The sequence below is a fragment of the Carassius auratus genome, chromosome 41 (assembly GCF_003368295.1).
Source record: "Carassius auratus strain Wakin chromosome 41, ASM336829v1, whole genome shotgun sequence".
In the NCBI taxonomy this organism is placed as follows: domain Eukaryota; kingdom Metazoa; phylum Chordata; class Actinopteri; order Cypriniformes; family Cyprinidae; genus Carassius; species Carassius auratus.
In genome coordinates this window covers 21,999,208-22,026,828 of record NC_039283.1, presented here as the reverse complement: position 1 = coordinate 22,026,828, position 27,621 = coordinate 21,999,208, and the positions used below count along the sequence as shown (strand labels likewise).

At 35.0% G+C, this 27,621-nt stretch overlaps 1 protein-coding gene across 1 annotated transcript in view; it reads right to left on the bottom strand.

Annotated features, from left to right (window-relative positions):
• LOC113059285 (thrombospondin type-1 domain-containing protein 7A) overlaps nucleotides 1–27,621 on the bottom strand; it is an 89,701-nt gene that overhangs the window by 22,167 nt on the left and 39,913 nt on the right. Inside the window, exons 4-14 of the mRNA XM_026227665.1 lie at nucleotides 26,530–26,717; nucleotides 24,314–24,382; nucleotides 20,006–20,161; nucleotides 18,857–19,060; nucleotides 14,149–14,343; nucleotides 8,750–8,981; nucleotides 3,303–3,418; nucleotides 3,021–3,156; nucleotides 2,544–2,647; nucleotides 682–876; nucleotides 118–381 (exon numbers count right to left, since the gene is read on the bottom strand). Coding sequence (XP_026083450.1) covers nucleotides 118–381; nucleotides 682–876; nucleotides 2,544–2,647; nucleotides 3,021–3,156; nucleotides 3,303–3,418; nucleotides 8,750–8,981; nucleotides 14,149–14,343; nucleotides 18,857–19,060; nucleotides 20,006–20,161; nucleotides 24,314–24,382; nucleotides 26,530–26,717 — 1,859 coding nt within the window. The remainder of the gene's footprint in view (nucleotides 1–117; nucleotides 382–681; nucleotides 877–2,543; nucleotides 2,648–3,020; nucleotides 3,157–3,302; nucleotides 3,419–8,749; nucleotides 8,982–14,148; nucleotides 14,344–18,856; nucleotides 19,061–20,005; nucleotides 20,162–24,313; nucleotides 24,383–26,529; nucleotides 26,718–27,621) is intronic.

Genomic DNA, 27,621 nt, shown 5'->3' with positions numbered 1-27,621 from the left:
TGGCTTGGCTTATTAATATGAATGAGGTTCAGTGCAGTCCAGGAAGGTTTCTAAGCACTGCCAGCTAATTATAATTAGGTCAGCTCTACGGTCAGAGTCACATGATGAACATCTTACCGTGACTGTTACAGCGTGAAGTCTCCACGAGCCTGTTGTCCTGGTCGTAGCACACCATGGCCTGGTATCGGTAGCCCTGTCCGCACTCTTTAACGTCTCCCTGGACCCTCATGCCCACGGCGCTCTCCACACGGCCCTCGGGCAGGATGCAGTCAGACCAGTTTCCCACCGGCTGGGCGTTGTACTTGTCACAGGGGCAGTACTGGGTCTCGCTCAGCGGGTACATCTGGCCGTTCTTACACTTATCCTTCTTCTTACTTCTTCCTGTAATCAGAGGAAGTGAGCTTTGATTATGGCACTAATTAAACTTACTAATGAATGAGTCATTACTCTAAACCTCACGCCTGTGTCAGACTCGCCGTGTCTTGCAGATGCACGACTGGCTGGACTAATACTTACATAAAAATATAATAATATTACCATCATTTTTGGATATGATATGAGGCAATAACATGCTGTGCTGCTTCAGGCAGACCAATGCAAATACCTCACTCCATTCTGGGATGGAACCAGCAACCTTCTGAGTTCAGACCACAGTGTTAATGATGTATATGTCCTAATTACCCACGAGAGCTCTCCTCCGTGAACGGACCCCTACGCAGTCTGAGGTGCAAGGAGAGAACTTGGACCAGTTGGAGAGCTGGCAGTCGTCTCGGCATAGTAACGTGCAGGGCTGGCTCGTAACCGGCATGCTGCTGGCAAACTTCAGACACTGAACCACATCAGCCACCGTACCATCCAGCTGCCTACACGAGATAGCTGCAGATCACACACACAAACACAGCGCTGAGACTCCTGCTGATTACAGAGAGGATGTGCCACAGCACCAGACATCAGAGAAAAGGTGCAGGTGAACAGAAGATGCTTATTTATAGAAATGACGAGCGATTGAGAGAGAGAGAGAGAGAGAGAGAGAGAATCATGCTGTTCCCTTTGATCAGAAACCTGTTTAAATCCTGCATTACATTTTTGTAGTTTCAATATAATCCATTTTTTTCAGATGTTGATGACAATAATAAAAAATAATAAAAACATGTAATTCCAATAAAACAATATCTGGCAATATCTTAAATATTAGATGGCAAAACATAACTTTAAACCACACACACACACACACACACACACACACACACACACACACACACACACACATATATATATATATATATATATATATATATATATATATATATATATATAGAATATAAAATGCTATATATGCATTAAAATACTTTAAAGAGAATGTGTGCTGCTAGACATATTTGTGTGTGTGTGTGAGAATTACAATGATTAAAAACATTTTTCTTTATTTGTAAATACTTTTTGTAATTATGCTTATTAATGTCCAATAAGACAATATCTAAAATATTACATAGGTGTAAAAATTACGATTTAATTTTATACATTTTAATTACTATTTAAAATTAAGTCAAATATCTAAAATTATTTAACACATTATGTACACAGATGTAAAATTAAAATATACAACAAAATAAAAACACATTATTGCTTAAGTGTGTAATTATACTTACTTATATACTTATAATAAAACAAAATATATCCATATCTTAAATATTATACACCAAAACATTACTAAAAACTATTTATATTCGCTGTAGAATTTATAATATATAGTAAAGATTATATATACATATATATATATATATATATATATATATATATATATAATTTACAATTATTTAAAATTCCTTTTTTTAAATTGACTTCTAAAAATGATCAAATGTACAATTATTTGACACATTATGTACACTTATGTAAAATAAAAAATAAAACAATATACAAAAATAAAAATACCACTATAGAGTTCAATACAGTGATGACGCCAACACAACAAGCTCTTCTGTGATGGAAACCATTGTCAGACCAATATCTATACCAGGAGAATACATAATAAAGTCTTCCACTGCCTCACCAGTGACAGGAATGTCTAAAAGAACACCTAAAACAACTGTGGATAAAACAATTATGAAAACACTTCACTGACTTCAACTGGAAAAGTGAAAATAATAATAGATTTTTGAAAGTGACAGACTCTGAGGAATAACGCAGAGTGCAAATGAGAGAAAGCAATTCACACATTCAAGAGGAGATTAGATTTTAGATCAGATATTTTACCTCATTTATGACTATTCCACAAGGTTTCACAGATACAGAAACAGTATTTGGACACTGGGAAATCACTAAGAATAAATGATGCACACCCGAGCTGCTTTAGTATCCGATTAAAGGAATTATGCAAATCTGCACAAATTTTGTTTTGAATGCTTTTTGCACGCAGTAATTCTCCATTGAGGGTGGTTAGTGAATAAGACCCAGGTTGTCATGCATGAATTCTGTGTGTTTATTGAATATGAGTGTGTAAGAAGGTGAAAGGAGAATCATGATGTACATGACAGTCGACGTACCTCTAGTTTGGACTCCAGCTCCACAGTTCTCCTGAGCTCCTTTACTGTATCTGCGGATGCTCCATGGGACCAGCTGACATTTACGCCACTTGTGCATTTTCCACCTGCAATTTCAAAGTGATATCATTTTAATTATCGGTAGAGGTTGATCAGTTAGTGCACTGGAAATCCTAATTAGCTGCCTTAACTTAAAAAAAAATATCAGGAAACCCACTGTCTTGGAAAATTAACTCATTTGAAGTAAGCTGCCCACAATCAGATGTTTTTTTTTTTTAAACTTAAATTCACTCTTTTCATCAGGATTAACCATTTATCTACAAGAGAAAAAAAAATACAGGTTTTGAACGAAGTATTTGAGCATATTTTCCTGTAAGTGTACATATGTTTATTTACTTGAGAAGGTCAGTTTTACCAAAAAAATAATCTATACTGAATGTCAATAAATGTGAAATCGAGCACTGATGAGTGAAGGTGTACCTGTATCCCGGACAGACAGATGGAGTCGCACAGTCTGTCTCTTCATAGAGGACATCTGGACACTCCTGACCTCCATTAGCTGACATCTGGATGATCATTCGATAGCGATACTGTTTATTCTTCTGCCCATTTGCACCTGTCATTTCAAATACCCAGTTCATGTCATGATGTATTATACTGCATTGTATAGTGCATAATACTTAATTTCTGCTGGTGCAGTCAGGGTTTTTATGGTTAAATACTTTGGATGGATGGATGGACAGATAAACAAATGTGGTGTACCCGTTTCACAGGATGCGGGACACTCTGTCCATTCACTGAAGGGTGTGACGATACAGTCTCTCTTGCAGGGCAGCAGACAGGGTCGTACAGACTCTGGCCGAGGGGCTTCAGGACATCTAAAACACCAGATACACTGAAAGATCACCAGAACACTAAACGCAAGAAAGTGTGATGGATGTTTGTTTTGATCACAGGAAGCAGGTGGATAAAGAAAGCCCTGTGTTGCTCTTCCAATGGACGTTTTCTAGAATTGTATTTTTCCTCTGAGTAGCACAGATAGTTTTAGTCAAAGTTTTCACACCATTTCACTGCTCTTCCTCTCTGACCTTCAAATAAAACAGGCCATTACTGCTGCGCTTGGGCCTGTCCGTAAGACTTAACTGATAGAGAAACACTATCCTCACATGAAATGAGTATGAGGGTTGTGTTGCACACATCCAGTATAGTTTTTAACTGCGCCATCCTTCAATAACAGCTTTTTCTGTAAAGCATTACATTCACTGGTTAACAAAATAAATGAATCTGGCAATCTGTCCACTTCAGTGCATCAAATCAACTCTCAGATTTAGTGTCCACGTGGCATTTATTCATGTTTTAAAGTCTAAGACCTTTCCAAGACCAAGTAAATTGGAATTAAACAGATAAAAAGTAAATGTCTTGTATTAGCAACACTAAATGTTGCTAAAATACATCTCCTTCACAAATTTCATAAATGCTCCTGATCCCTACTCTCTCTCTCTATATATATATATATTATTTATTTACTGTTCTTTTTGATCAACCTGCAAAAAAACTGATGGTCTTCCTCATTATTTTTGACCTGTCTTGTTTTATTCAGTTATAAAATATTAATGTTAATGGTGTTCATTTTTTGTGAACTTTCCCTTTAAGTCATTAAAGCTATAATGCCCAGCCCAACTGCACAATGCATTACATCAGAATCCTTGCAGGACATGGCTCAGCAGCATCTGTATCATAACAATGCTTCTTTTTTTCCAGCTGTATTTTCCCTGCTCCACGGTTGCATCATGAACCGGCCGGACGAGGCAGATAAGGCCTCACATCCTGTTACAGTAGTCGGTCACTGGGTAATACTCTTGTTTTATCACTGCTACAGCTCCTCAATATAAGATCAGGGGTGGGTTTAATCCACTCTGTATTTTAAGCACCGCTCCAACTCAGTTGAATTCCCCTGGAAAAAGATAAAGAGGGATGCAGCAGTCCAGCAGAAGGCAGATCTTTGATCAAATCCTCTGGGCTCCGGCACGATGGGATGCAAGTCACCGTGTGCTCCATGTTTCATGAGGGTTGAAAATCTGCTACAATATAATAAAGCAACAGATACGTAAGGCTGATTCATTCATAATACCAATAACAGAAGCAGTAAATCCTACCAGAGAAACAAATCCAGTTTGGGTGCGCATGGCTCTCCTGGAGATTTGGTAAATTTCTGACAGCGCATTAGCAACATTTCAAGACAGGGACTGGCTCAACTATTTAATGCCTAACCTGCTACAACTGGTTGAGAGTGCAAAACACTGCAATATCACATAAGGAAATGACTAATAAAAAATAAATAATAATAATTATTGTCATGAACAGAAAGGATTAAAAAGGAATGAGACTTGGTAATGTTCCAACAGCATCGTTAAATCATAAATTTAACCATGAGGAAGAACAAATGAATCGTTCCCTTGCCCTCTCTAAGTAGTCATTATTTTTCAATTAGGATTAGCTGTCATAACTAGCAGTGTGAATTTAGGGATCACGTTTCTTACAGGTTTTACTGAAGTAGCTCATTAGAGTTTCTGGAAATGCTATTGTAATGCTCTTTGCACATTGTTAAATCACTCCTAATAGGATATTACTTTAAAGTACAACTTTTTTTTGACCTGATGAGCAGTGTGGACAGAATAAAACATCCGTTGGAAACAAGTCATGCAAGAACAGCTCCTGTCTGCTTAAATGGAGAAAGATAAAATATTCAAACCTGGTGCCACATGTCAAATCAGTAGTAATATTTGACATTGAAGGTATAGCATTTATCATATTCAGCTCAAATATTTTTCAAGAGCAAGCAGTTAATACTTAATACTGTTCATTAGTGTTATTTTAGTATAATTTTGTATTTTTATTATACATAAATATAAACTATTAAAATTCTGAACTAGGTTTTATATTTATAATTTCCGTTTTAATTTAAGGTCATTTTTATGTGCTTGTTTTTTCAAATATAATGTTTTTTATTTATTTCCGTTTTAGTTCAGCATGCAGTACATTTATTTTTTTCAGTTAGCCAAGGCAGCATTCATCATTTTTGTTTTTCATCTATTTTTCATATTCAATTCTACTTCCCCTTTCTACTGAAGAATAGGTTTATTTGACAATAAAAACAAATGAAATGCAATTTTATAAAAATGCAACATCTCATCTTGCTGCCGAGAGTCTGTCTGTCGAATAGTGTGTGAGAACCTTGCATGAGTAATTATTGAGTGCTATTGCATCTTCTCCTTCTTGTACGTGTCTCTGTTGTGACAGAGTGGCAGTGCACATGCCCTTGACATTTGTTTCATGCTCTTTATTCACTATATTGTCTGTAAAAGCATCCTTAAAAACAACTAGCTTCTCAAAGCTGTCAGAGCGAGAGATAAAACATGAAGGGCAGCAGCAGTTGTCAGGTACTGTGAGGCACATCCAGGCTCTGGCTGTCTGTGTGATTGTGAGTTTCCTCTCAGTCTGATTCTGTGAGTGACACAAAGTGGCTCAGGGCAGGAAAACCTGCGTAAGACACAGACCCTGGCAAACACAAGATTTATGATTTACTGTGAGCAGGCCTAGATCAGATATTCAAGATGAAATGCAGGTCTGAGAGAGGATGTGAATTTTGATTTTGTTTTGGGTCACATCAAATGCCTCTGAAGCCACATAAACAATACAACATTTTGGGAGTGATGACTGCTTATAAATGAAGTCTAAATTCACCACTTTAGTTTTCTATACACATCTCTGATCTTACGGTTCATGCATCACACACTATTCCATAGAGTAGACATGATTGTCATTGTATTCATTCATCAAAATGTAGCAACTCCACGGAATCAGAATCTCTAGAGTTTCAACCCTGTGTCCAACCACATGATAACATTCTGGTATCCAGTATGATGCAGATTTTTTCACAATCCAATCAACTTCCAAAATACTTCACAAAAGCTTGTGTCCGCTCCAGGATCAAAAAAATAAAATAGATAATTGCTTTTAAACAACTATTATTTCAAATTTCCCCCTCATGAGTTCATGTCTCACAATTCTGACTTAAATCTTGACATATTTTGCAGAATTAAATTCTCAGATTTTGCATTTTTTTTAAAAGTCAGAAATGCAAGATATTAATGCAGAATTTAAATTTAAACTCACACTTACAGGAACAAAGAAAATTATGTTTTTATTTCATGGGGGTAGCTAAAAAATCTGTTTGCGAGATATACATTCAGAATTTTTGGATATTGAACTTATAAAATAAAAATTCTGAGAAAAAATGTGTGATATAAAGGCAGAATTGTAAGATATAAACTTGCAGTTGCTATATAAAAATGTCAGAATTGTTAAATAAAAACTATTAATTACCTTTTTTATTTTTCATTTTGTGGTCGAAAAAAAAATGAATTGTGATATGTAAAATGGGGAAAATGTCAAGAATTTAAAGAATTCTAAGTTTATATCTTGCAACTAGATTTTTCATGAATTATTATTATTATTATAGAATTACATATTTAAATCTTGCAATTTTTAAAGAGTTTATAACTCAAAATGTTCAGAAAAAATTGTAAATTGCAAAATACAAAGTTGCAGAAAAGGAAAAGGGCTTTCATACATTACAGAAGTAGGACAGAGTTTTTTTATATATACAGCATTTTGAACATTAAAAAATGACTGGAATCTTTGAAAATTATTTCTTTATTTTGTAATCCTAAAATATGACCATTAATCTAACTGCACTTTCGCAACCTACGCCGTCTAGACTAAAACACAACTGTCTGCTCCTTGAAATGGTAAAAAGCGAGTGGAAAATCCAATATTATAGCTAAGCCTCAATTTGTCTGTGCCAAAAAAAAAAAACATATGCTGTTGTTTCCACAAAGGATTGTCAGGAGGACAACGTCTAAGTGGATCAATGATGTATTTTTAGGGGGTTTGTTTGCGCTAAGACTCAAGAGGTCCCTCATCTAGTGGTGATTAAAATACATTAACGAATCAAACCCTCTTAATTACCACTATTACCATCAATAGGAAATTAGGCAGTCTAAAAATGACTGTGCTAATTAGCCTTTTTGTGACTCCATGTTTATTGGGCTTTCAGCAGCTTGCCTGCAGTGGAATGATAGAGTTTGTGAGCATGCAGACATCTGTAGAGCAATTACAATCTGCCACAAAACACAAGCAATCCATCTTCTTCTGAACAATTCTCCATCACCACTAATCGAGACACTTGAGTTGAGGTACGATTCATGCCATATGTAATAACATCATCATAACACATGGCAATATTGTGACATGACATGGCAAAACAGTAAGATTACATTCATGTCATTAATTCTGCCGCAAACTACAAAAGTACAAATTATATTTTGTATAAAGATGAATAAAGACTATTTTAGGACCAATTTGTAAAAAAAATTTTGCAATGTGAAAAATAAGCATCCCATTGTCGTAATGCAATAAATAAATAAATAAATAAATATAAACGTGCATTCTCATTACTGTAATGCAGAAAAAATGCAGTAGAGTTTTATGGCACTGAATATCATTGTATTGCACTGCCTTTAATTTAAAATTATTAAAATGCATTAGATTGATCAAAATGAATTAGATTAAAAAATAAAAACCTAAAAAGTTAAATAAATAAATAATACAGTATATGGTGGCATAGCAATATACATTAAAAAAATTATTTAAAAAATATGGATTTATTTTTCTTTATAAAAATGTGTATAAATATTTTAAATAATACACTTTATACTGCAGAAAGCAAATGAAATCTATATAAATTATAAAAAGTAATATACAATATATATAAAATGAAAAATATTTTAATATTTATATTACACATGCACACACATTACAGTAATGGGAATTTAACATAAAAATAAGGCCACAATGCAATATTATACACATATTATTATATACAAGTTAACATATCAACAGCTGTTCAGTGATCTGAAACTTGGAATTTCAATTAACAACAACTGCAAAAAGGAAGTTGTTGAAGGATGGTGCAATGCCAATTATATTGGACTAAACAGCAAATCCACACCCGGTAAGATCATTACTAATTTACACGCAAATAGGCTGGCCAATCATATAGGAGGTCATTTACATACAATATTCATTTACATACAGAATTCTTCAGAGAAGAGGAAACATTAATTTATTCTTGCATGTAGACTTACTTTTTGGGCGGAACCTGCCCAACGTTGACTTTTACGCAGATGACCTTCCGCGTTTGCACACCCATGGTGCAAGTGGATTTTTCTGCGCCGGAGGAGGAATTTAGGGTGGGTGTTGTGGTGTCCTCCACACACTGTCCCCACGGGCCCGTCTGCCAGTGATACACAATGCAAGGATGCTCATTACAGTTCCGCACCTCCTGCAGGGCGCTGGTGTTCGGACAGCTGGAACCTCCTGCAAGAGTGTGAAGACATGCATTAGGTCTGACACGTGTCTACACTAGAGCGTTCTGCGTCCTGTCACGTCACCACAGCTTGAGGTTCTCCACACTGGAAGTGTTTAAGACGTCAACTCAGGAGAAGACTTCAGCTACAGTAAAATCAAAGTAAAGTCCAAGAAAAAAATGATAAATAACTAGAAATTCACTATGCATCGGAAAGCTTTATTTATTTAATTCATGTTGTATAAGAAGTCATCAAGGTTGCATTTACTTGATAAAAAATTATTACTATTTTATTATTTGGTAATTATTATTACTATTTAAAATAACTATTCTCTATAATTGAAAATGTCATTTATTTCTGTGGTCCAAAGCTTAATTTCCAGCATCATTCCTCCAGTCTTCAGTGTCACATGATCCTTCAGAAATCATTCTGATATGATTATTAAGGGTAGAAAATGTTATGCTGCTTAATATTATTTTGGAACGTGCAATATGTTTTTCAGGTAAATTTGATTAATTAAATGTTCAAAAGTACAACTGAAAACTTCAAAATGTACTGAAATTAAAAATGATTTTCCATAAGCCGTTAAATGCATACGGAAACTTCTCTTCTTCCATGTTTTTTTTTTCTTGCTCGTATTCTTTGTTCAAGGCAGGTCAAGTGTTCATTTTCTCAAATCTCAAACTAATGCTGTTATCTCCAGTCGCTTAAACTTGTTCTAATATTGATTAAGATGAAACACTTCACATAATTGCCGCCTCCTAATTCCTCACAAGTGGCAGGTAGTCGATGCAGGCGGCGGAGAGTAGCGCATGTGTCTAAATAACTGCTGACATTTACAGGTTTACAGATGCCACAGCAGCCCAGTGGGCCTGTGAATCAAAGCGCTCTCATTCTCAGAGGAGAGCAAGAGCTTGATGAGAGGAAATGAGTGAATACGTCTGCCTGCTTTAACTTTATAACACACACACTATTATAGTTATTGGATCTGACTGTCAGATCCATTGAACAGCTGATTATTGTGTTTATGCTGGGCATATGAGGATAATAATAGGGCTTTTTGCACTTTGTTAAACTTTGACAGTTGAATTTTCATGGTACAAAAAATCTTACAAATACACACAATGATTCTAGAGATGAGCTCCACTGTCACTTCTCATTTTCATCAGAACCAAACATAAACATTTTTGGGAAAATGTTTTTTTTTTCAATGATGGTAAAGGCAAATACATCAAATAAATAAAAAGACAAATGAATTTGAAAGCACATTTTTTTCTTATAAAAATGTTCAGAAAATTTTTAATTACTTAAGAATTATTTATTTATTAAATAAAATTGAGTCAGTAAAACTAAACAGCTTTAAAGCTGCTGTAATAATCTATATTTTAAAACTAGAATGCATGTTTTTTTTCTGTAAAAGAAGAAAATAATTTCTGGAAACAAAGGAACTCCATTAAATGAAGAATCATCCATATACAGCATGGAAACAATACAGTTTAACAACAGACAACCAATCATAAACCACCGCATTGCTTATTTCATTAAATATTCATGCACTTTGCATAGCTGCAGTGAGTAAAACTGTTCAGCATCTGAAGTAAGCTCCTAAATCAATGTTATTAAAGTCATAAATATGCAAATAAGAAAGCAAGCCAGGGTTTACAAATGAACAGTGGGAAACCTCATTGACTACTATCATAAATTACTAACCTAGGGTAAAGTAAAACACTGAAAAACTAAAAAGAATGAACAAACTGAATTGTGAAAAGCCCAAATGAGTATTTGTGGTCTTCCCACAAGAACATGTTTGTGTCTCTATTAAGCAAAACTGCAGTGTTATGAACGCCTCCACAGAATCTTGATGTTCTGCAATAAAAGAAAGCACGTTCACTGAGAGTTTCTAATGAATTGATTTCATGAAATGACAGCTCATGATTAGGTTTAAGCCAGAAACATACAAAACACAAAGTATGCAAACATATATGGGGATGCAGCACATAATATGCATTACTGTGCTACTTCAGAACAGAAATAAATTGCTATTTAGGTTTTGAATAATGGCCACAAAAAAAAGTGTCAAAATACTCAAAAATGTGATGCCTTATTAATTTGAGTTTGTATAGGTGGGAAACAGTATTAATATAATAATATGTTATTAATATATAAGTATAATGCTGTACAAAGTATATCTAAAATGTCTGGAAGCCTGTCTAAAGGTCAATAAAAAATTAAATATACATGCTGTCCATCTTACATCACTTATTTAAAATACTTGGGCCATTAAAATTGATATATAATTATTCAAGTAGCTAGATAAAAACATGTCAACTTCAACAAACTTAAGATCAATCTATTGCTCCACCATGAAATTTTTTGACCTGAAAGACAAAACCAGCCACAGAAGAAAAGAGATTACATTAATGTGCGCAAGAGTGACTCATGCTGCAACACTGAGAAAGCACTCTGCTCTCTGAATGCAACTGTTTGTGTTAGGTATGTACTGTATGTACAAGTAAGTTTCTGGCTTTTTGCAATGTGCAACAGCAGTTTCATAAGAGACCCAAAGGACTATAATTTGTTCTTGTTTACTGTATGAGTTTCTACATTCTGCTGACTTGTTCACAAAGGACTCTCAAGGACATGCATTATATATGCCTTCGACATCTTACGTCAGACGTCAAGCAGATGTCTCACACAAAAAGCATGGTGCATAAACTCATTGTCACATAGATCTATCCGCCTCCCAAAGGGAATCGCTCAACTCATCGCTCAAAAAGCCAGTAACAGGAAAACGGTGCTTAAAGCAACTCCATTAACACTTTCTAACCCTGTACATAATCAAACACAAGATATTTATTTAATCTACGTAAATTGAAACTGCAAGCAATAGATGAAAAGAAAACAACTGTACCATAGAGCTCAGGAAACTTTGGAACCCTCGTAAGACCTTGAGAAAAAGCAAGTTATGAGCGTCTTCGCTTTTAACTTCAAAGAAACAGTGGTTAGAGAATAAATATTTCAGGATCTACTCGAGTAGTACCGAGTAAATGTTTTAACATTTACACACTTTTGAGTAACGATAAAAGAATCTAGAGTAAGAAAAGACAGGACTTAGCGGCTACTTCAAACCATCCAAACAAATCTAAGAGGACTTCAACAGGAAAACTACTCTACGGGCCATGAAAACATGAGATGTTTAGACGTGTCACCCTCCATAACTGTAATCCACGCCACTACCATTGACGTCACTGTGGAGAAAGCACAGCAATCACTGAATATAGACTTCTCTGAAGAGAATATGACACATAAACGAATTTGAAAACAGATCCTCACATTTCTAAGGGCTCAAAATTATCAACATGATCAAAACTTTGCAAAAAAAAGAAAAAAAAAATGCACCAAATTGCATTCATTTTTTTTTATATTCTATGACCTATAACAGCCTGATGCATCAAATATGATGCTCATAAACACATATGCACACATGAGAATGAGTAAAGGAAGTTATGTTTTTATTCAGATCCTTATTTTTAAACCCATCCCTTCAATTCTGGCATGTAAGACGCACTTTATGGATAATAATCACGTTTGCTGAATTTTATTCTGAATTAAATCTGATTACAGAAGTAAAGTAGTCTGTGAACCGCGTTTCACTTTGTCTTGAACACTCAGTAGCCCACTCATGTAAACTGACACTTCTCGCCTTGCTGAAACAGACAAGAGTCTCGGAACACTGGCTGTCAGTGATGTCACAGCACCGGAGTCATCCATCAGAACCTCAGACGGTTTTAGGTTGAGAAATTCCTCCCTTGTGGAACCAGCGTCTTTCCTTGACAGTTTCCTATCAGCTTTTTCAGGCTAATCTTATGCACTACAGACCATGGAAAATTGCAAGGTTTTTGCATGTCAGCTTGTTACAGTGTCCCCAAAAACGAATTGTATAAAATGTATGAAGGTCATTGTATTAGATAAAAAATATTACAGCAAATGGCATTCACAGATCAATGATGCTAGAGCTTTACTCAGAAATAATATATACACTGCTGATCGAAAGTTTGGGATCAGTACAATTTGTATTTATTTTTAAGTGAATTCTCTTATGCTCATTAATGCTGCATTTGTTGTATTGAAAATACAAGGGGGAAAAAACGTAAAATTTTGGAATATTATTGCGATTTAAAATCTATTTTTTTCTGTTTTAAAATATAATTTAATTTTATGGAATAAATTAAGAAGCTGAATCTTCAGCCCCCAGTGTCAAAAGATCCTTCAGAAATCATTCTAATATGCTGATTTATTATAGATGTTGGAAATATTTATGCTGTTTAATATTATTTGCTAAATTTTTCAGGATTCTTGGATTTATTTATTTAATTTTTTCATTCACAATTTCTATTTTGAATATTGCTGTTCTTTTTAACTTTTTATTCATCAAAGAATCATGAAATAGTTTCCAAAAAATATTGTTCAGCACTGTTCCACTGTTTCCAACACTGACAATAAATCAGCTTATTAGAAGGATTTCTGAAAGATCATGTGACACTGAAGACTGGAGTAATGATGCTTTTATCACAGAAATAAATATTTTAAACTATATTAAAATATAAATAAATTTTAAATTGAAATAATATTTTACACTTTTTTCTGTATTTTTCTTTATTATTCAAACAAATGCAGCCTTGATGAGCATAAGAGACTTGTAAAAAAAAAACAAAACAAAAAACATTAACAATAATACATACAGTATTCGGTAACACAATCACTATTAACTAAGCGTTTTTCATCAATGAACTCCTAATTACTGCTTATTGATAATAAGTAAGGTAGTCATTTGTAGTAGTTATGTTTGAATAATGCTTAGGTATGAGGTAGGGTTAAGGGATCCAGAACATGTCATGCAGAATAAGGCATTAATATGTGCTTTATAAGTACTAATAAGCAGCCAATATGCTAGTAATAAGCAAATAGTTAATAGTGAATAGTGTTGCCTTATCTAAAGTGTTACCCATATATATATATATATATATATATATATATATATATATATATATATACACACACACACACACACATTACAATTGGAATTTATTTTTACCTAAAATGTGTATCTATTTTTACGGTTTAGTATTGTGTGATTTTAGAAATGTGTTTAGCTATCTGAGTTTAATCTTTTGTACCTTCTCCTGCATTGTAAGCCAGTATGGCTCGGGTTCTCATCTGCTTGCCCTCGGCGGTTTTGCTGGAGCAGGTCTGAGAGCAGGTGGACCATTCGGTCCAGAGACTGAGAGCGCAGTCTTTAGGGCAGGGAACCACACAGGGCACAGATGAAGGATAGACCTCATCCACACACATCTCCTTCTCCACCTCTGTACCTGAAGCACAAAACATGTGTGGGTTTAAAACATGTTTCAAATTCATTAAGCACCATTTGCATGATTATTTTTACTGTACATGCTGGAAAACTGATTTTTGATGCATCTGAAGCTTGAGCTGATTAAAATATTTATAACTATGAAGTTATTTAAGCTCAATTGTTAAACCGTACAGTTCCACAGGGGGTCTTGGCCAACATCCACATAAAGTACAATTTATAATGTAATATTATCTGGTGTAAGTGTATTTGATCACACATGTATAGTAGTTTACTGTATATACTCTACAGCAGGCAGAAGATGTAACATGTCAAGCACATCACTCATGTTTCAATATATACAATTCAAATTTTAAAATCTATCAAGCATATTAAAAAAAATAAAGAATTAGATTTTTTTTTTGCATGCAGTAATTGCATAACAGTTATGTACATTTTTCTCCCATAGTTATTGCAACAAAACTGTAATGCAATAAAATCTCTTTAATGCAAAAAAGAATCACTTAACTCTTTTTTATTCATACACCAATTTAGAATTTATTGCAGTGCTTTTGATTTTTGATTATTACAAATATTATCACAATTATAAATATTAAATTAAATTGATATTAAATATATAAAATTTACATTTTAAATATTAAATCAAGCATTTTAAAAGATAAGATTAAAGTTAACATTAAGTAAATATAAAATATACTAAATATTAAATATATTAAAAAAGTATTACTTTATAAGTGCATAAAATACTCAAAAATAGAGTAAAGGGAGCTACAAAACACATCCTGATGAATAATGGTAATGAAAATTAGGGCGGAAAATGTTATTAACTGTCATAAAAAATAAATGCCACAATGCAAATTATGTTAATGGCCTTAAAATGAGGCAAAAATTTCTTTATGCAAAATATGATTCACCCAGACAAGCTTTTAATGCATTTCAAGCCACTCTGGTGTCCTATTTTGAAACAGTGCCATCCTAAAAACAGTAGAAAGCAAATCATACAGATGGTTCTGAAGGACAGGCAAAAACAAAACATGCAATTGTTGTCAGTGTGTCTGTGTTTGGCAGCGTTCATTACCACGCACAGCTCCTCTCAATGGTTTTATATCTTTTACTTTGAGCAAAATCTGATGAGTATAAGCTTGGTTTTGGCTTTAGCTCAGTGGCACGCTGCTGAAAAAGAAAAAGTAAAAGCTCTCTGCTTGAGTACTGAGCCACTAACACCCAATAAATATTTCCATCAAAAGCAGGGACAAGTTTTCCTTATAGCAAACAGCGACACAATATTTGCATCGATCTATGTCAGAACCGTGGCCATTTGTGAAGCAAAACTGTACGTGTCACTCGCCGAGACAGTCGGAGTGAAGCAGATGCCAAGTCTGGCTGTAAAAAAACAACTAGCAGTTCAATTTTAATCGTTGCGTGATGGAATCAATCTGCCACAGCGTGCGGCTACAGAGAGGCAGGTCATGGCGAGATGAGGGGCATCGATTGCTCACGCCACAGATGCTAGAGGACATTATTGCACGTTATTATTATTTCATCTAGAATCATATAGATTCAGAATGACAGTGGTCACCTGACATAGAGGGATTTCTTGAAAACGGCAGATGTTTCCTTGAGAAGGCCGCAATGGTTTATCTTTTTCAGAATATTTTGAGTTATGTCAATTGCTTTGGTATCAGCTACACTATTGCAGATAAACCTGTTCATAAACAAATATGGTCATATCAGTCATACAATTCTGGGCCAGAAAAAACTGAGAAGTGTTTCCTTTGGGATCTCATGCATTTTAAGATATGAAAACTGACCATCAAGCATTACTTTTCCCAAATTTATGACAGTTTTCCCAGATTAGTTGCACAAAAATAATGCAAGGAGCTGTCAACTTTAAGAACATGGAGTATTTAGCAGGTCTAACAAGGTGTTTTAGACTTGAGAAACAGGGGTGACAAGTTGTCAGACGTTTCAGAAGACTGTCAGAACGCTGTGACCCTGTGTCTGTCAAAACACTGCTCTGTTTGCTTTAGCATCCTAAGACAGCAGCCAATGGTTGTGAGCTCATCCGTTTACTCAGCCAATGGCAGGCAGTGTGAAACCTGTTTGAAAACAATCACTATTTCATGTGAAGTCTCTGCTGTGGTGCAGAAATACATACTGTATGTCACCTTCAACTACTGTACATGCTGTCAGTAAGTAATGAGATGATGATTTAAGTTTCACCAAACTTACAAAGTAGCATTTCTTTTTCAATTTATTATTTTCAACAATATAACACTGATTTCTCTGTTTTTGATTTGGGCATGATAACCTGTGATTCAGCGTTCATTCCAGTGAGAAAGTGAGTCATCTAAATCCGACTCCTACATTCGATTCAAACTATCCATGAAAAAGAACCACAACAATCAAATCTGACAGCACATTCATTCATGACATAATAAAATACCAAACCAAACACTAGACCTTTTCTCAGAACGAGTGACCTTTTAAAGACACTTTTGCAATTATTACATCAAGCTGATTTTAAGTGTCAGTTTGCCTACATAGACTACAGTTTAAAAGTTTGTGGTCAGGGAGATTTTTATTTATTTATTTATTTGTTTTGAAAGAAATTATGCACATTGGTTTTATTCAGCAGGGACACATTAAGCTGATCCAAAGTAACAGTAAAGATATTTATAACGTTACAACAGATTTTCATTTCAAATTAATGCTGATCTTTGGAACTTTCTATTCATCAAAGAATCTGAATATTTAAAAAAGAATCCAAAATATTAAACAGCACTACTGTGATCAGCTTATTAGATTGATTTAAGATTTCTGCATACTGAAGTAATGATGAGCTTTGATCACAGGAATAAATTACATATTGAAATACGTGTGTGTGTGTGTGTGTGTGTGTGTGTGTGTGTGTGTGTGTGTGTGTGTGTGTGTGTGAAATATCATTGAAATCGAAAGTTCCTGTTTTCTATTTGTATATATTGTAATATGTAATTTTTTTCTGTGATCAATAAATTAAATAAATGCAGGCTTTGGGAACATGAGGGATTTCTTTTAAAAATGAGTTTAAAAAACTCTTGAAACTCTTGAATGGCAGTGCATATTCCAAACTGATTGCAATGTGTTTTACATATTCAGTGTATTTTATGTCAACTCATTTTATATTAGTAAATGTTTTAAATTCATTTTAAATAAGTATTTTTTAAATCATTTTCAAAGTTTTTAAATTGCTTGTTTTATTTTTGAAAATATTTTTCTTCATTTGTACTTTCTTTTACGTAAAGCACTTTGAATTACCATTGTGTACGAAATGTGATCTATAAATAAACTTGTCTTGACTTGCATAAATAGCGCTGCAGAATACACTGAGAGAAAGGCACCTCATCAACATGTTGTTGTTGAAGAGGACAATTTAGCAGCTAGTGCAAGTCTTTAGCCGGTCAAATATCCAAGTGTCTCTCTCTCCAGGCACGGCTGAGATGGAGCTGAGCTGTAGGAGGACACGATCACCATTAGCAGCAGGTTTACACTCCTCTGCTCTCTGCAGCATTAACCCAAAGAGCTCCAGCTGAGAAGGGAAATGTTCCGGACACACCAGCTGAGAGACGAGATACGGCTGCCTTCCGCCAGGCTAATTACCGGATTTAAAATCAATCCTGCTTTTTTAAGACATCCACCACAGAAGCCTTCAGAACACAAGTGAGAATCTACTGGCCTGCTATTGTGGTATAATCATCTGGCATGCTTCACACAAGAGATTGCATTTTTGGAAAAAGACCACATGCTCCAGTTGCAGTTTTCTTAAGCCCTATTCGGATTGGACCAGCTTTTACCGAGGAGGTTTGACAGTTTCATAGATGTACATGATTGTAATCAAGTTTTAATTAAACAGGATTCATAATGAAAACAACATCAAAACTGAGATCACTAACCCATCTGAATCAATATTTAAAAACAATACCCTTAAAAACAAACAAACAAAAAAAGTAAAATTAGCAGTAAAATAAATAGCAGCTGTATAAAAAAATAGTGACAGTAACAGTAAAATAAATGTTAAAAAATAAATACAAATTTGAATAAAATATGTAAAAATTGGGTTAAATTAACTAAATCAATAAAGTGTATTGAATTGAACTGAAAAAAAAGAGTCAAATAAAATAAATAAAAATTAGGTTAAATTAAATACATAAACATATGATTTAAATAAAGAATAGAATAAATTAAAAATATGAAAAATAGATTGTACTAATGTGCATAGCAGAAACAGTACATTCTTGAAATACCAATGTACTTTTTTTCCACTGTTAACTATAAAATGACTTTTTTTTTTTTTTTTTTACATTTAGCAGTATTTTACCTTAAAATGACATTAAATGTCCTGTTACAGTTCACCATATACAGTAAAGGAACTTATCGTTAACCAATTGGTTTTTACTGTAGCAATTTTACAGTCTTTGATAGTAAAATATGGATCTTTTTTCCAGTGTAAACCTGATCTGAGCAGTGTTTTATACCTTGGCTGTTGACGCAGCGGACCTGTGGAGTCTGTGTTCCCTCTCCACACTCCATGTCTTCTTCAGGGATACACTCCTCTAGTTTGACCAGCTGCCAGCTAAAACAGCTGGGTTCATCACACGGGACGGCCTCCACCAGATGAGGACAGTTCCCCTCACCACCCGTGGGGTAATTAGTGATCGTGCGTCGTCTGAACTTGAAACCTGCAAATAAACATGCCAGAAAAGGTTTATTAGTTAGGTCCATACACAGAGTGAACATTTACTGTAAGTCAGACTTAAAATGTCAATGGAGTAGGACAAAACATTAAACTAAGTGGCACCTGATTTCATTTCCAAAGGCATTTCACCCAGTTACTTTTAACCAACTTTTTTTTCTTTGTAGTGGAAGTGTGTGACCTTCGGTTGAATTGATTTTTTAGGATGGATCTTACAAATCTTCCAAAAAGATGCCCAGCTCACATTTCAGTCCAAAGCAAAGCAAAGTTTAAAACAGACAAACAAATAATTCAAATTTCATTAAAAAAATCATTTAAAAAAATCTGTTTGTATTATGACATTTTTTATTACAATTAAGCAAATGTAAGGCAATAAAAACTACTGTTCAAAACAGTAATACCCCAAAATAAGAATACATTAATATATAAAAAGTATTAAAAAATTATAATTATAATTTAATTGTTCTGTTTCCTTTAAATAAAATAATAAAAAAAAGTAATACAGCATTTTCTACCATGATGCATACAATACTAAATATATATAATACATTTGAAAATGTATAAAATTATAGAGGCAAATGTGTTTCACTGTCATTAAAATAATGTTGCAATGTAAAACTATCTTAATGGCATTAAAAATTAGCCAATTATTTGCATTTATATAGAGAGGCAAAGTTCAGCATATTTAAACTTCTATAGTTGTTCGGTCTATTTTTCTTTTTGGTCTTCAAAATATAATCAGTGTACAATAGAGAAATATTAAGACATGATTGAAATATTCAGTCTAGCAGCATCTTGGACAAATTATTTATGATAATAGCAAATATTCTATTCTGTCAGTAAAACATCTCTGTGCCTCAGTAAAATATTGTGTCTCAGTATTTGACACTTCCTTTTCAGTGAATATATTATTGGTTTCAGCCATGTTTACCTTTCTTCACGACGCGTTCATCGCAATTCTCAAAGGTGCAGGGCCCCCAGGCGCCCCACAGGGACACTTCACACTCCACAGGGCACGGGATGTGACACAGCTGCGTGGTACTCGGAGTCGTGCCCTTACAGAGCTGAACGTCTACGGGTTTTGATGCTATAATGAAAAAAAAAACATGCATTAAAACACTCCCACATGAGCATGACACATAATGGTCAATTAGGTTTATGTAACTGCAGGAAACAACAAATGGTAACATTAAACATGCAGCGAAGAATCTTGATTCCCTGCGGCATCACAGCAAAGTTAAACTGGAATCTCCACAGACTTCTGCATGATTTGAATGTAAGTCCCGACCCAATGTGTTTGTGTTTTACATATTTGTACTAATTTCATAATGTTCCCAGTCATCAATAATCTAAAACATTGCATATAAAATAATGACACTAATAAAATAAAAAAAATCATGAAAATTTTAATAAAATAATAAATAAAATGATAAAAACATTAAATGTTTATAAATAAATTAGAAATTATATAATTAAGAAATTAAGGAAATATAAATGTATTTTTCATGTACTGGTTAATTTTTAGATTTTTGGAACTTTTTATAAAACGTTTCAGAAGAACTAGTGAAAATAATAATAATAATAATAATTAAAAAATACATCCAAAATCTATATTTTCTTTTGCCAATTTTAATTACAATACATATATTTAAAGTTTGTTTTCTCAAAATGGGATTTTTTTTTCTCCTGTACTGAGATCGAAAACCTGACTTTTTATTCACTCAAAACATGGTGAAAATGTATTTTAACTCTGGCTCTTGACAGTATTTTCTGATATATCAAGTTTAAAAAAGTAGTAAATAAATGTAATTAAATGGTGAAGTATGGTAATATATTAGTTACATGTTTTACCTTATTTGCCTAAAAATAAAAGAAAGAAAAAGTGATATCTATTATCCATTACTCACACACACACGTAGACTTATATTGTTTTTATATACAGATCCCTGTATAGTAATAGATTTAAAAACCTAGCCACACCTAACCCTACCCCTCACAGAAAACTTTCTGCATTTTTACAATTTCAAAAAAGCTTTGTTTAATTTATTTTTATATCCAGTATTACAAATGTGGACATTCCCCCAAAACATTCCTCTCAGAGTAAGTTCTCAAATGAGTGTAGTAAATGCAAGCCAAGTCTGTAGATCCTGTCTGGACCCAGTATGTGTGGAAATGAATTCAATTCAAATTCAAAAATTCAAAAACACAAACAAAAAGGGTGCATCAATGTTTAAACACAGGATTTTCCAGTCAGTTTGATGGGTGACAGGTGACATGAGTGCTGTGTCTGCGTCAATGCGAGGTAAACTCTTCTCGTAGAGCTCTCCATGCTCATATTTACATTTACATTTACATTTATTCATTTAGCTGACGCTTTTATCCAAAGCGACTTACAATTGCTATATATGTCAGAGGTCGCACGCCTCTGGAGCAACTAGGGGTTAAGTGTCTTGCTCAGGGACACATTGGTGTCTCACAGTGGATTCGAACCCAGGTCTCTCCGACCAATGGCATGTGTCTTATCCACTGCGCCATCACCACCCTCATATGAGGTGAGTTCTGCTCTCTAGAGGTTTCCAAAAACAAAATAATCTCCACACACACAAATTTGTCATAAGAAGATTGACTGCGCCACAGACGTTCAACCAAAATAATTGACTGAACTCTGGAAATGGACATGGGGAATGACAGATGACCTCGTTCAACTCTTCTTGTGCTGCATGTTCCCAAAATAAATGGAGAGACAGATTTCAGTGTAATGAACCATTATCTAAGTTAACATACCACAGCACAGGTTGTGCTTGTTTACATGCCAGATGGTCTCTAGACCTTCTGCTCAAACTTTCGATCTGATCAAAGTTTGCAGTCTGTGCCTGCTTTGACAAACCCAGACGGACAGGCTTAGCTTTAAGAATGAGAATGATCTGGAACTTGGTAGCTGTTAGAAAATAGATGAAAAACCTAAGGTGGCCCTGCTATATATAATTATACACTACCTGACAAAACCTTGGGGTTTGAATAACTTTCTTTTCTTTTTTTTGAAAGATGCATATTATGCTCACCAAAGCTGCATTTTATATATATATACATATACATATATATATATATATATATATATATATATATTCTGATTTGAAAATAAATCAGAAATCATTAAAGCATGCTGCTTTGGTGCTCAAGAAAAAAATTAGTGGTGGGCGGTTATCTATACTACGCGATCTATGATGACTTTCATCTATGTCGAAAGCGCAATATAATGCGCGAGCGCAAATCTCTCTGCTTGCGCACGGGAACTGGGCGCACGCTCTCAGATACACGTTGCTCTTGGTAAGAATTTTCTCTGGGCTTGCTCATCAGAGAGTATGCCTGCACTTAAAACTGAGAGCGCGCGCGAGCAGAGAGATTCGCGTTCCGCACATTATATTCCGCGCTCGAGGAAATATTCGCGCATTATATTAATGTACTTTCGCGCTACAATAATGCGCTCTCGACATTTGACAGGGAAATAACGCCATATTTTGGAAACAGGAGATGAGTCCCTGGTCCAATGCACCACCAAACCCGTTCTCGAAGACTTAACGTTTCTTTTAGTCATTTATTTGGGTAACACACATATTCTAAACAATGGATGAAAAGTTTAGAGCCCTACTGATGATTGAGTCTAGAGTGTGTCCACCTTTGTGTGGGTCCATGTACATGCTGAATCGACAGGTAAAAAAAAAAAAAAAAGCCTCAAGTCCAATTCATTTATCACCAATTAACTGTTTGACAAAAACTTCCTGCTTCGATGTCCAGATCTGAATTTAAAAAAATCTCAAACATGCTTCGAAGTCCCGATCTGAATCAACCGAGTCGCGAACATGCTCCGAAGTGCCGATCTGAATCAACCGAGTCGCGAACAGGCTCCGAAGTGCCGATCTGAATCAACCGAGTCGCGAACAGGCTCCAAAGTGCCGATCTGAATCAACCGAGTCGCGAACATGCTCCGAAGTCCCGATCTGAATCAACCGAGTCGCGAACACGCTCCGAAGTGCCGATCTGAATCAACCGAGTCGCGAACAGGCTCCGAAGTGCCGAACTGAATCAACCGAGTCGCGAACAGGCTCCGAAGTCCCGATCTGAATCAACCGAGTCGCGAACACGCTCCGAAGTGCCGATCTGAATCAACCGAGTCGCGAACAGGCTCCGAAGTGCCGATCTGAATCAACCGAGTCGCGAACAGGCTCCGAAGTGCCGATCTGAATCAACCGAGTCGCGAACAGAAAAAATATATATATATTTTAACGAAACAACAATAGCCCAAGTTTAGTAAACATTTTTTATTGAGACTATAAAAAATAATTCTGCATCTATTTTTAGGTGTGCCAGCTGCCACTGTGGGTGGCACAGGCACACCCTGGCACACCCGTGGCTACGCCGCTGTGAATGCCTTCGGCAGAATTCAAATGAGCCATTTTTATCTAGATTAATTTCAAGATTACAGTGAGATTAATCTAGATTCAAAAAAATTAATCTATGCCCACTACTACAAAAAATATTATTGTCAATGTTAAAAACTACCTGCTTAATATTTTTGGTAATAGAAAGTTTTAAAGAAAAGCATTTTTTGAAATGGAAATTCTTTGTAACTTCATATCTTTTGCGGTCAGGTTTGTTCAAAGCTGCCTTGCTAAATAAAAGTATTGAAGCTTATCAGAATATACACAATCAGTAAAATAACTGCAGGCGAGGTTTAGCTCAGTGTTATAAAGCCCATGAAATCTAGATTAAAAGGCCCAAATGATGCAAATACAAACTTTTTTTTTTTTTATGAAGAAGAAGAGTGTACAGTAAGGACCTGTAAGAATGATTGTCAGTGTCAGTCATCGTCTGTCAGTTGTCTGGTGCCCAGAGGAGTGTTGACTAAAGCACAGTGTGTTGCATCAGTTTGTGTGCCCTTATAATGAGCTCTCCATGGACAAAAACACTCAAACAAATACAGAGAGTAAACAGACTAAGCAAACAACATATGTAAACATGCTTTAAGCAAAGAGATTTGATCAAACAAAGACAATACAAAAAGGAGAGTAGAATAAAACAAATTAAAATATGAAATATAATTGAAATTATTAAATTAACTTACAAATTAAATACACAATAAAAATACAAAAAAATAAATAAATAAAATTACTTTTTACTTTCAATGCAATATTGGTGTGTTTACATTCAAAAAATCATTTTAAGGGGTTAAACATCTTACCTGAGATCTCATAGGTGACAGACAGGAGGGGAGGGACACTAGGCATCTGGTTGTTTGGAGACTGACCTTCTATAAAACACACAAACTACTGCTAATAAAACAGCACTCGAGGGACAAATACAAATACTGTCACTATGAGCTCTATACTGTGACTACTTCTGAAATATTAGCTTTAAGTTTCCTGAGCTGTGACGTCAAACACAGCAGGCAAGGGAAAATATATCCCTTTGACCTTTTACGAGTCCTTCAGAAAATAAAATAACATCCATTTAATAACACTGCATTTGATATAAAATCATTTTCTGTCATTCCGATGGACTGGGTTGTATTTTCTAGTATGCTCTACTATGTTCTACTAAAACTCTTGTTTCTCTACTTAAATCTTTACTTCCACATGTTATTTTCTCAAGTTTTCTTCACCAAATGCAACAGAACAGACAACTTTTGGTCATTTTCAGTTAAGCATTTCAGTTATCTGTCAATGTGTATTACAATTTAGTAAGTGACAGAAAAATGTTCAGTTAATGCATTCAGTCATTTACCAGCAGGGCCAAACCAGCCAAACCCACTGGTTTATAGTGCAATATATGAATCACATCCATCACATAAAGCATTAGTTTTTTCCATAGTAGACTCCAAATTTAGCTCTGTACAATCGAATGTCACGGCCATTTATTCAGTGTACATCACCTCCATTGAATTTCATTCAGACAGTAATGTGATAATGTGAGGTATAAGCTGGTTAGCTTTTATGGCATCATAGGAAACCTACGAAGATTATTTTGGAACCAACGGAACATTAAGAGTTGCTGATGGCATCGTATGAAATTTTCATAAAGATTCCTTTATGAAATCAAATTGGAATTTCTCCTATGTCATCATCAGGCTTTAAAATACATTTAGAAACTTTTGATTTTAAAACAGTGGAGCCACCTGTGGGAAATAACGCTGTTTGTGTTGTGAGTGCAATGTTGTGTTCTTAGAAGGAAATGCAAATGAGCATCACTTCCAGATAGATCTGATGAAGGTTTCATCACATCAAAGAATCTTGAAGCTGACAACATCCTCCCAGGGTGAGAACATCACGACTCCATCAGTTGACTGACGCTCCAGCACATTTTCTCTTTAACTTTCTGCACTGTCTGCGTTCATGTATCTGCTGTCGGCGGAGCAGATTACCCCTGACTGAAGCATGGCGTCTCCTGCACCGTGCTGATAAGGACACAGATTTCCCAGCATACACAGCTCCACCAGCTGTGGCCTGTTCTAATAGCTCTTCTTTAGCCAGAGCGTTTCATGTAGTCAGCGCTCATCTGCTCTTATATACAGAGTTAAGATACTGTATGTTTCAATGTGCTCACCACACAGTTCTGAGCATCAAAAGCGTGAGCAGGAGAGAGAGAGATTAAAAAAAATAAAAATTCCATGAAGATGGGTGGGCCATTAATCGAGTGATGGTGTGTGTGTGTGTGTGTGTGTGTGTGTGTGTGTGTGTGTGTGTGAAGCATGCAAAGAAATGCTGATGCAATATATACTGTACAGTAGAGTAAGAGCTTTACACACACATGCACGTGGGCCGGGGACAGAGAAAGCAGGGAAAGAGGAAAATCACGAGGGACAGATCCATGTATTCTAGGATTTACATTGTTCTGAGAATTTTTTTTGCAAACCAACATGCTATGCTATTATATGTTATAATAGTAGCTGTTTTGCATTAAGTAAATAAATAAATAATTGATTCATTGTTTTTTTTCCTCATAAAGGTTTCTCACTGACATTAAATTAAACTTAGGAGTTCTATGAAGCAAAGATTTGATTATGGCATCATATGATAAACTTCTAAAGATTATCTTATGGAATCAAATGCAATTTAAAAAAAGATTATCTTATAGAATCAACTGGAACTTATAAAATTCACATATGAATTTGTATGAGACTTATCAAGATTCACTTATGGCATCATATGAAACTCTGTTATAAAGATTATCTTGTGGAATCATATGAATCGAAGATTTGCTTATAACATCAAATACATCTAAAAAAGGAAAAATATGTTTTTAACACTTTTTTAAAGATTCTCTTATGGAACTTAACAGGATTTGCTTTTGATATTTTGAGGATTTGGAGGACTCTTAAAAAGAAACAAATAAATAATTGATCACAGCTCAGGAGAGTCACTATGCCATACTTCTGTTAACTATATGCTGAACAGATACCTGTAGCTTGTTTGTCTTTGTTGTTATAGATGTAGCTGAGAAGTTCTGCATTGGCCTGGACGCAGTACACTTCTCTGCTCTGCACACCTCCACCACACAAACCCGTCTGATTCCCACGCCGCCGGTCCTGCTGGCTGAGCAGCGCATCAACACGACACTCGCTCCATTCAGTGCTCCGCCAGGCAGAACTGAAATCAGCATCAAATACAGGCTGTATATCTGTGCTGTTGCTGTAATGCATCTTTTTAAACATTTCCAGACAACGACATCAATCCATGTGTCACTGTCATGAACATATCCAAACAAATGTTTGGATGAATGCTTTAAAAAAAAAAACATACAAACAATAAAACGGATCTTGGAAGAATTTGACTAGAAGACTACAAACCTTCAAACTTCAAGCATTTTGCTTTACAAATGTTTCTAGTTAAAAATAACTATAATGCATTTTAATTCTTCTATTTAAAACTGCAACTCAAAGAACAATTATGTCATGTTAATTACTGTTTGCTACCTATATTAAGATTCAGGTATTTAATTGGAATATGGACGGATGGACAGATGGATAGACGGATGGTTTAGATGAATGGGATGATGGATAGGTAGTTAGATAAGTCAATGGGTAGGATGGTTGGATGGATAGATGGATGAACAGGTGAACTGGTGAATGGATAGGAAGGTAGATAAGTAGGTGGTTAATTAAGCTATAAGGTTAAAAGGTTTGTGGATGGATGGATGTACAGTATAATAGGTAGGTGGATGAGTGGATGGATAGATCTCTTAAACCTTCAGACACATTTGATTACTGGGGTCTTTTATAGTCTGAAAAGACTTCAGAATCTCTATTCAACCTCCATTTAACCTCATTTCGGTCTTGGATAAAAAAAAAAAATAACGATATTAAAGAGATGTCATTTGTGATTTCTCTTTCCCACTTTCGCAATAGTGCAAAACAGAATTGCAGAAATCCATTATCTTCTCGAGCTGCCGGTTCATAGTACGTGGGAGACTCAGAAAGCATTGTGTGCTCTGTGACGGAGAGCCAGCGTGGGCCATCTGTGAGAGAATGAGATTAAAAGCAGCGTCACCGAG